Below are 9,824 nucleotides of genomic sequence, written 5' to 3'. Positions count from 1 at the left end.
ACTGCCAAGACCACGCCCAGAACCGGCGCTGCAAATGCGCGCTCTACCATAGGAACTGCAAGCAGACCTGAAAGCCGTGCCGGCAGTCGGTCAGCAAGTCCAGTGAAGGGCATTATCGGGCACAACGGCCCGACTGCAATTGAAGGAGGCACTGGTGTAAGGCCGCAGACTGCACCCGGCTCTGTAGCGCGGGACATGGGTCTGGGCGGTGGCGGAGACTGGATGCAGGTTCGTCGCGATGTCAACCGGTCAAACTCGCTGAGTCAACGAGAACGGGACGACAGAGCAGAGCGATGCGAGATGCATGACTTACCAGTTCTACGTCCCATTGATGAGCTTCACGACCTCGTGGAAGGTGACGAGAGTTTGGACGGCCTTCCGATCACAGAGCCGACCGACTTCAATCTACCAAACCTCCAGCTAGTTGACAAGAGTACTCGCTTCGTGCAGAATGTGCCGCCTATGATCAGTGCAGCATCGTTGGCTCAGAACTATGTCTGCCGACCGCATCGCAGCGATGTCCAGCGGTTGCGGGCCATTTTCACTTGGGTGTCGGAACGCATCACTTGGGAGGACGACTATGAAGGTAAGATTGATACCCGGCGAGCGATACAGACCAAGCGAGCATGCAGTGAGGAAATTGCATATGTTGTTCGCGATATGTGTAACGCTGTTGGCCTGCACTCTGAGGTCGTGCGCGGTTACCTCAAAACACCCGGCGAGTCTTTGGACCTGGACACAATTGCTCGTCCGAATCACTTCTGGAACGCTGTGATCGTCGATGGCGAATGGCGTATTATGGACTGTGCTCTTGCAAGTCCGACCCATCCTCGCCGGAGTGCTTACAGCGCTGCCAGTACACAAGTCGCTGAATCGTGGTACTTCCTTGCGAGACCAATAGAGATCTGCTATACGCATATACCTCTCTTGCCCGAACAGCAACATGTCGTACCACCAGTGGACCACCAGGTCCTGGTCGCTCTGCCATGTGCGTGTCCTGCGTACTTCAGGAACAATGTTGAAATGTTCAGCTTTGACACAAGCATGTTGCATCTGGAGAATCTCGAAATGACGCATCTCCATGTCAACGTACCGGAAGACGTCGAGTGTATTGCTGAGACAGAGGCACGAGGCTTTGCGCAGGATGGTGACGGAGATGTCTTTGAGACAGGCGAGATCGTCACCAAGAAAGCTTTCGCGCAGGCTGAGTGGATTGGAGGGCGGAAGCGCTTCACGATCAAAGCTTTGCTGCCTGGTGAAGAAGGACATGGCGTGCTCAAGATCTATGCCGGCAAACGCGGACTGATGCATTCGATCAAGGATAATCCGCACGCAATGGCTGTTGCGCTGCCACTCACTCACGCTGGGCAGAACCCGCCGTATGAGTTCGTGACACGTCACCCAACTCCTCACGCGCAGAGGCATGACCTTTACATTGCACAACCGCAATGCGGACGATTGACGCTGAACAACACGTTCGTGTTCTGCGTGCGGCAGCACCCATCGTCACTCTCTCGCTTTTCGCCTGATACTTGGGGCACGAACACCTCAACTAATGGTCGTCCTCAGAGCCCCAACCCTGCCAATATTGTCCGTCCGTCAAGCGCCATGAGCATGATCTCCATGAATGCCTCTCAAGTCGGCTCCAATTATGGGTCGGAGTCCGGCAGCTCAAACTCTGGTAGCGGCATGACAGCCGCTCAGCAGAAGCCCGCGAAGCTCGCCATCCAGTCTCCGAGCCAGAAGATCATCCGCCTGACAAGAAAGCAAGAGCATACTAGCCGGAATGTCGAAGAGGACATGGGTCTCACGACGAGTTGGGAGACTGTCATCAAGATTGGCGAGCGAGGCACTTGGAGAGGTCTTGTTCTCGCCGATCGCAGTGCGAGATGGTGCGTGTTTGCGGAGTGGGAGTGCGCTTAACGGAACTTATACCTTGTAATGAATGAAATGGATAGAGAAAAGGGCATTGTTGTACAATACAGGCTCGCGCTGGGATTAATGCATCGTTACACTGTAGATTAGCGCGGAGTTTTGGCGTCCTTCAAGATGACCAGATGCAATGATACAGAATCGTTTGAAGAGGTCATCCGTGAAATCTTGAAGGCCACACTATCTTGCTTGCAGTGCTGAGAGAGGAGCATCATACCTTATCCACCTCGGATCAGCTACGCTTTGCTTTTCCACGCCTTCGTGAGCTGCAGACATCTTTCCAAACTAATATGTTCTCATGAGTGTCCAACGCTCTATAGCTTTGACTGTGACTGAGCTGCGGGCGGCAATATGGCGATATCTTGAAACGCTACGTCCAGGAACTGCCACATAAAATGATACCTGCATTGTCAGTACGATGTGAAATTTCCGAATCTCGTGTGAAGGCCTACCGATCTGAGGCAAAGAATGGCTCTTCCAGTCCATGCTTGTTCGTGACTCGATGCCATGGTGCGCCAAATGCCCCTTTTTCAACCAGCATTGTCGTCTCGTCTGTCAGCATTTTCTTGTACTTCGGATCGCTCCCTCCTTTCAGGATTTTCTCGGCCATCATCCTTCGTACTGCAGTCTATGTAGAGGTCGATTTGTCCACCTTTACCCATGCTGGGTGACGAGAAGATTCGTGAGATGATAGGGTGAGGTGGTGTCGAGCGGCTCTGCTTGCGATGCGATCGAGCAGGGATCTTCAAATTGACTTCATCTCGTTCTTTCTCAAATTCTCCCTGCAGTCGTACAATTATTATTGTACGACAAGTCCTGGTAGCCTCTGTCGCTTATTATTAGGCCGCGAGGCATCTAGAACAACACCACCATCCACATCCCGGCGCGGCCGAACATGTCCTGCCAACTGTCGAGCGTCGAAGATGCTAGGTGATCCCTGCCCATTGCCTTTTTCGTCACCAATAACGACCAACTTCCATCGATTCGCACGTAACAACGCAGGCACCAGTTCTGCCTGCTCAGCAGCACCATGGACTCTTCAGTGACAGCAAGCAAGATCTGCAGTCATCCTGCAGCAAGCACAGCTTCACGCGGCGAATGTGTCGGCATAGAATACTGCTATGCACCACCAAGCAGCCTCATTCGTGCACACCCGCACCGCATATTGTCTGTCCCGAGTGCTCACTTTCGCTCACTCTTTGCTCGCTCGCTCCTCAGAGACATCACATCGTTGTGCTGGTCGGCTTCGCACGGGTCGGGTCATTGCACCAAATTTGCCTGCCTTTTCGCATACGTCCAAGTCGTCTGCTCCAACTTTGGCGCATCATCAAGCCGCGTCAAAATTGCAATTGCGCTCGTGTACAAGATTCCACGCTCAGGCTGAGATCGAGGAGCCCAAAGACGATGGGCAGCGTCGGGCGGTAAGCGTGCCACGTAAAACGTGCGCGTGCTCCAACCACCTTTTGCGCCCTTGGCGTTGCTGTGCTGAGTCCACACCTCCCACTTTCTCGTGCACTGATATATAGACCCGGGGGCAAACCCTGCCTCTGCCTGTCATCTAATCGAACCTCCGGGAACTTGTCATACTGTCACGACAAGGCAATCGCCTCCCTGCCCGGCTTCAGATCTCATTATACATATATCAAACATCGACATGGCCTCCACAGCAGAAGCAGTTGCAATCATTCCTATTGCTGGACCACCAATCCTCACGAGAAAGCTTCCGAAGAACAAAGTGGGCAGACCACGCTTCTCCATGCTCTTTGGCACTGTCATTAATAGTCCACAGCTCAAGCGAGGAGACAGTGCAAGTAGTGCCACGAGTGCCTACACCACTGCCAGCGAAGCCACTTCCGCCTCGACATCAGTCTTAGAATCCGTCGAGAGTGCTGCAACATCACCTACCATCACACCCGCCGTCGACTCAGAGACTTGCCCTCCCCTGGAAGAAGCCGACAGCACGCCCACCCCTCCAGCAGCAGACCAAGTCCCCGAAATCTGCCCTACCTGCAAAGCCAGAACTCTCAGCTCACACTCCGTCCCAGTCCTCCAAATGAAATCCACAACACCCTCAACCTCCCCCAAACCCCAAGCCGCCGCACCACTCAGCCCCACCCCACCAGAAACAGAAATCGACAAGATCACTCCTGTAACATCCCCCACCTCAACCACAGCCTCCCCGGAACACGGCAATGGCCATGGCCCCGAGATCAACGACAAAGCCACCAAAAAACATCCCCGACCCAAGCTCCAGCGCAACTTATCTTCCCTCTGGAAACTTCTGGACCCGCCGGATTTGAGGAACAAGACGGGTGTGCTGCACAATCTCGTCGAGCAGGACGTCATGGCTGAGAAGCATCAGAGGAAAGGCCAAGGCTCGCATGCGCGGAACAAGGAGAGTGTGGATTCGATTACTTTGAATGAGACTTTGGCGCATAAGGCTTACAGACGGTAAATGAACGAAATGGTGTGTCGAGGAAGGAATCGAGGGGAAGTTGAGAGAGAGAGAGAGAGAGAGAGAGAGAGAGAGAGAGAGATTGTTTGCATCTTTGCTGCGTTCATTAGCTCAGGTGTTTGAGGGAGGAGGGAAGCATGCATGCATAGTTATGGTCCTGACGGTCTTACATCAATCACATCACGGTCGAGCATATTTGTTCATTCATGAGAGGCATGACTTGTAATCATATAGTTTTATCGTTCTGGAATGGGAAGCAATCAACTGATCTCGTCCAACACTTATTCTTGCATTTCCATTCGATCCACCTTCCTGGTATCTAAGGTCCTCGAACACGTAAATCATCTTCTTTGAACGCCATGTCTCTCCAAAACTCAAAGAACGCCACCAGCGCCTATGCGCGATAGCGTACTGTACACAGAGCCATGTAGCGCCGCTAGAAGTAAGCATACCATAGTAGTCGAACATTCGCCGTGCCTTTGGCCGCAAAATTGAACACATCCCAGAAAGCAATCAGAATCAAGAACCAGCTCAGTCACTGTCGTCGCTATCGTCAGCGGCTGCCGACTCTCGCTTCTTCTTGGCTTCCTTCTTGGCCTTCTTCTTAGCCTTGCGCTCGGCCTTCTCTTCAGCTGTTTCACCGTCATGCTTGCGCTTCTTCTTCTCCTTCTTGACTTCCTTGGTGTCGAGCTCTCCGGCTGAAGCACCAGTAGCTGGGACGGCCTCGGCCATTTCCACATCTTCCTTCTTTGTCTGTGTGCTGCTCTTGCCGATGATGCCCTCCTTGACGGCGGCACCTTCTGCTGCTTGGGCTTCAGTCTTGGGTTGTATTCTGAGCTTTTCGCTGCCTTCAACGCCGTTAGTCTCGTTGAAGTCCTTGTACTCCTGCTTCCACGAAGCTGGAGTCGCTTCGTTTGGTCGTCCGAACTTGTCAAGCTTGCCGCTCTCCTTCATCTTCTTCTTCTCGGTGGCAATTGGTCCCATTCCCCATCTTCTTGGGTAGAGATCACGTTCCATAATACAGCGCTTGACCTTGGCAACGATACCATGATCGCATGAAGAGAGCTCGACAGTACTCATTTGTGCGATGGCAAGCGCAATGGCCTCGCCCTTGGTAGTGATGAGGACAACCTCTTCATGCACTTCAATACCTGATTCGTATCGTAGAAGGCCTGGAATCATGAGCTTGGCACCGTAGCAGACTGCATTGACTGCGGAGTCCTTGACGACAATGCGCTTGTAGGTGGTCAGCAGAGTTTCGAGGGGTTTAATGACAGTGCGGAGGTATGACTCGTCGCGCTGGTTATCGTAGAGCCACTGAGCATCGAGACAGTCATGTAGCGTGACCATGCCGTCCTGCTCGTCCATAGCACCGGATCGCACACGGCGAAGCTCTTGCATATGTCCACCAACACCAAGGAGAAGACCAAGATGTACGCAGAGAGTACGGATGTATGTACCAGCTTCGCAAGACACCCAGAACACGGCAAGCTGTCGGTCGTTGTCGAACTCCAGCAGCTTGCTCTCGTGGATGGTACGGATACGAAGCTGTCGCTTGACAGCAGAGATGAGCGGCGGTCGTTGGAAAAGCGCACCAGTGAGCGTCTCCAGGGCCCGTGCAAGCTGTGCCTGTCCACCTGGAAGCTTGTCGTGCAGTCGGAGAACGCAGACGTACTCCTTACCAGCACCCTGTTGACTCTTGACTAGTCTTGTTGCGCGGTCGACACAGACGATCAGACATCCTGTCACTTTGGGATCGAGAGTACCCGAGTGACCAGTCTTTTCCACGCGCAGTATGCGCTTCAGCCATGCGACGACTTCGTGCGAGGATGGGTTAGACGGCTTGTCGAGATTGATGACACCGGAGGAAATGTAGGACTTGAGGTCGCGCTTCAAAGGCGTGCAACCTGCTGGGATGGGTGTAAAGTGGCCGGTTCGGACCAGGACTGTGAGAGTATGTCAGTCTGCTGTCGAAATCGTGTGGCCCATTCCATCCTGCTCGCTGCTGGCGCTGGCGCTCCCATAGACATTCTATCTACGGCTGTGTACTTACGCTTGTCCCAATTCTTCAGAAGCAGCGGCCAGTCGCTGGTGTTGACATTGGGCGTTGCTGCCTCCGGCTTGATGATCTGCTCATCCTCCTCATCGACCTTCTTGACCATAGCCATTTTTGCTGTATCTGCGCTCCTTTTCAATTTTTTGGCAGTAGAAGTGAGCCTCCTCTTTAGAAATGTCCGGCTTGGTCAGCGTAGCCTGCCGCAATGCAGATGTTCTCTAGCAATGCGGTCAGGTTCCTGATTGTAGCCGATTTTGAAATAGCAATTGTATCCTTTGCTGGAGGTCGAGAGCTTGCGGCGAGAAATTCGAGAAGCTCATTTTTCGGATTAAGCTTTTCGGACTTCGGCAAGCTCTGATGCCTCAGGCCTTTGCCAAGAACTGATGCAGCGACGACGATCAACTTCCACCTTTCATCTTGAAGTTCCGTATCAGTACAGGCTGTCACTCTCATCTGAGCGTTGCAGGCAAGGAAAGCGTTATCTGCTCGGGCACTATTTCAAGGCCGTCAATCCAGAAGAACTTGGATCGCATTGTCTTCGTTGAAGAAGCAGGCTTCGGGGCCCCCGATCCTGAGATCTATCGAATCAGAAATATCGTGCGCAGTTTTGCACTAGAAGTCACAGCTGAAGGACGTCAAGAGAAGTAGCTTTTGCAAAGTGCATATTCTTTACAACGTATCTATCTACCGCAAATAAAAGAAATCTTTTTACAACCAATCATCCTGTCATATACATCATGGGTATCACTCGTCTAAACCTGGAAAGCTCTTGCCACAAGACTTGGCTTGTGACCCTCAGCATAGCTTGCTCGTCGCTCCTCGACATTGTGGGCATCGTTCTGGGCGATGATGTCCTCGCCAGTCTCTGGATGATCCATCATCGACTCGTTGTGTGGAGCAAAGCGATTGAACAGCCAGTAGAAGATACCTGCCGCAAAGAAAGAGTAAATGTAACCGATCGCGAACAAATGCTGACCGCCGATCGAAACACTCGTGGTACCATGACCTGCCTGGACAATGTTGTCGACGAAGCCAGGAAGTGGTGGAATGCAGCCGATGAAGAAAGCTAGGACCGCTCTCCAGTTGCTTGCGAGCTTGGGATGGTAGCGGTACATGCCGTGGAAGTTGTACATGTCTGGGACGGAGACATTGCCCCTGCGAACGATGAAGTAGTCGCAGATGAGAATGGAGGTCATTGGGCCCAAGAAGATGGTGTATCCGCCGAGGAAAGCAAGGAACTTGGCAGCCGACGCAAGAATCTTCCACGGGACGAAACCCCAGCTACCAATGAAGGCAGCAAGAATTTGACCACGGCGGATGTTAATGTACTTGGGACAGAACGCCATGAGATCATTTGCGGCACTGATCGAGTTGGCAGAAATGTTGATACCAAGAGTGACAATGATCAGACCGATGGCAGCGAAGGCAGCAGCAGCGCGGCTAGCGTGAGATCCAGATGCCATCCAGAGATTGATGATCTTGATTGGGTTCCACATCACCTCGCCGTACGCCGTCTGAGCGGAGGCAGCGGTGAAGATTCCAAGGAGGCCGACGATGGTGAAGATGATCGGAATGACGACGGCTTGCACATTTTGCGCGCTGGGCTTGTTGGCATATCGGGAGAAATCAGCAATGTTGAGACCCAGAGTGGCGTAGTTGCCCAAAACTCCGTTGAGGTTGGAGAAGAAAGCCCAGGCAAGGACTGAGCCGCTGACAGTGGTACCTTGAGTGATGACGGTGCTGTGATCGATGGTTCCGCCGGCCCTGCGAAGGGTGTCGCCGAAGACAGCCAAGAAGACAATCGGTGCAATCACAGACTTGAACGCGAAGAAGTATTGTACCTGATTCATGTCAGCGGAAGGGCTTCAGCCGATGTTTTGGGTGAAATGTACCTTCGTGTAAGGAATGCACAGGAACGGCAGCTGGAGCAGGAAGTAGAGCAAGAAGGCGACCATGCCAGCAGTCGTGATGCCCTCACCGTCTGCGATGTGGTTCGGGATGTTCGCAAAGCTGGGCCAGATTGCTGTGAGCAAAACCTCCATGCATTGGCCGCCTGTGGTAGTCTGGACACCGAGCCAGACAATGGCAAGTACGCAGCGCGAGAGGACAACGAAGTAACTGAAGTAGTATCCGAAAGGCATGCGCGCAAGGACCGGGAATGGAGTATGGAGAGTAGCACCCATGCGACCATTAATGGTAATCACGAGGCCCATGAGAGTGTTGCCGAGGACGCAGGCACCAATTGCCATCTTCCAGCTCAAACCAACTTTAATCATGGAGGAGGCTTTGAGGTGTCAGTTCTGTGCTGCACGCGTGATGCTTCAGACATCACATACCGACTTCCCAATTCGAGACAGCCCATGCATCAGCCATCCAGTATGCAACGTATGCGCCCCAATTCCATGTTCGCTTCGATGGTGGGATGGGGTCGAAGTCGGCATTGGAGGCGCTCTTGGTGGTTGCGAAAGAACTTGGCTCCTGACGGACCTCAAGGCTGAAGCCTGGGAGTCGGCTCCTGAGTTTGCCTACTTGGCCACTTCCGACATTCGGTTCAACCGCAGATGAAGCTGGAGAGGCCTGCTTCTCGCTGTAGAAGCCTTTATTGTCGCTCGCAGCCATTGTCGATAGTGATGGGCCGAGTGGGAAATGTTTCAGTCGTGCACACTAGGATCTTGTGCGATGCCGACAGCAGTATTTATCCACTCACGCGATGCCGTTGGTCGTCCCGACCGAGGAGATAAGATCAAGCAAAGGAAAGGCCTCTAGATGGCATGACACGGTAGAATGAGATGGCCGGCAAGATTTGCCCTCTCAACTGTCTGTGAATTTTGCAAGTCTCAAGATCGAGGCGTCAACTCACAATGCCTGGACTCTGTGCCTCTGCGCTCGAGAGATAAGGGCAGTGGGCGGAGACGGCCTATGAGGCGTAGAGCAGCCATAGCTAGCGCAATGATGCAGGGACCCATGTATGGTCGCGTGCGAACTGGCTCTAGCCATGTCAGCGTACAGAGTCTTATCAGTGTGGTGGGACGAAGGTGACGATGTGGGTGGCTGGCTGTTACTCGATTTGTTCGAGCAATCCGGCCAACGCTCCTCTCCACTCGTCAAACACAAGCTTGTCCAAGGTCAGTCGGCACTGTACCGGAACAGTGGTACCATTTCGACACTGAGAAGTAGAGTCTGGAGCTAGAGACGATGGGTCCAGCCTCGTCGCTGTTTGACGCATCTGCTTTGCATTTCTTTTGCTGTAGTCGTGTGCAAAACGCGAATTGACCACGCACTGTGATCGCATCGCTTAGCCTAGAGCCCCCGCGATATCAAAGAGAAAGTGTCGCCAGGGTCATCGTCATCGTACTCGCAATGATAATGCCTCTGTTATGG

General features: G+C 53.0%; 4 protein-coding genes across 4 annotated transcripts in view; 2 read left to right on the top strand and 2 right to left on the bottom strand.

The window, feature by feature from the left end:
• The window catches only part of MYCFIDRAFT_104967 (uncharacterized protein), a gene marked incomplete at both ends in the record, with an annotated part of 3,918 nt that extends 2,001 nt beyond the window's left edge, over positions 1-1,917 (top strand). Inside the window, one exon of the mRNA XM_007929358.1 lies at positions 10-1,917. Coding sequence (XP_007927549.1) covers positions 10-1,917 — 1,908 coding nt within the window. The remainder of the gene's footprint in view (positions 1-9) is intronic.
• Positions 1,918-3,586: 1,669 nt separating this feature from the next.
• MYCFIDRAFT_77595 (uncharacterized protein) lies at positions 3,587-4,387 on the top strand (the record flags this gene model as incomplete). The annotated part of the gene is made up of 1 exon (XM_007928939.1): positions 3,587-4,387. One exon carries the CDS (start codon positions 3,587-3,589, stop codon positions 4,385-4,387), a length of 801 nt encoding a protein of 266 aa, XP_007927130.1.
• A 264-nt stretch (positions 4,388-4,651) lies between these two features.
• MYCFIDRAFT_215584 (uncharacterized protein) lies at positions 4,652-6,711 on the bottom strand. The gene is made up of 2 exons (XM_007929357.1): positions 6,441-6,711; positions 4,652-6,333 (listed from the first exon to the last, which is right to left on the bottom strand). Exons 1-2 carry the CDS (start codon positions 6,553-6,555, stop codon positions 4,919-4,921), a joined length of 1,530 nt encoding a protein of 509 aa, XP_007927548.1. The 5' UTR covers positions 6,556-6,711; the 3' UTR covers positions 4,652-4,918.
• A 378-nt stretch (positions 6,712-7,089) lies between these two features.
• On the bottom strand, positions 7,090-8,936 carry MYCFIDRAFT_165276 (uncharacterized protein). The gene is made up of 3 exons (XM_007929356.1): positions 8,780-8,936; positions 8,336-8,727; positions 7,090-8,284 (listed from the first exon to the last, which is right to left on the bottom strand). The coding sequence occupies exons 1-3, from the start codon at positions 8,814-8,816 to the stop codon at positions 7,196-7,198; spliced, it is 1,518 nt and encodes a 505-aa protein (XP_007927547.1). The 5' UTR covers positions 8,817-8,936; the 3' UTR covers positions 7,090-7,195.
• Between the last annotated feature and the right edge of the window lie 888 nt (positions 8,937-9,824).

Source organism: Pseudocercospora fijiensis (assembly GCF_000340215.1).
Source record: "Pseudocercospora fijiensis CIRAD86 unplaced genomic scaffold MYCFIscaffold_5, whole genome shotgun sequence".
Taxonomy (NCBI): Eukaryota; Fungi; Ascomycota; class Dothideomycetes; order Mycosphaerellales; family Mycosphaerellaceae; genus Pseudocercospora; species Pseudocercospora fijiensis.
The sequence above is the reverse complement of the archived record's forward strand: the minus strand, read 5'-3'. Positions and strand labels throughout refer to the sequence as shown.

Coding starts and splice junctions, on each gene's coding strand:
- MYCFIDRAFT_215584 (XM_007929357.1), bottom strand. CDS start 6,555: ATGGCTATGGTCAAGAAGGTCGATGAGGAGGATGAGCAGATCATCAAG. Junction 6,334..6,440: donor TCTGAAGAATTGGGACAAGC/GTAAGTACACAG, acceptor ATACTCTCACAG/TCCTGGTCCGAACCGGCCAC.
- MYCFIDRAFT_165276 (XM_007929356.1), bottom strand. CDS start 8,816: ATGGCTGATGCATGGGCTGTCTCGAATTGGGAAGTCG. Junction 8,728..8,779: donor TGTCTCGAATTGGGAAGTCG/GTATGTGATGTC, acceptor GACACCTCAAAG/CCTCCTCCATGATTAAAGTT. Junction 8,285..8,335: donor TGTGCATTCCTTACACGAAG/GTACATTTCACC, acceptor GACATGAATCAG/GTACAATACTTCTTCGCGTT.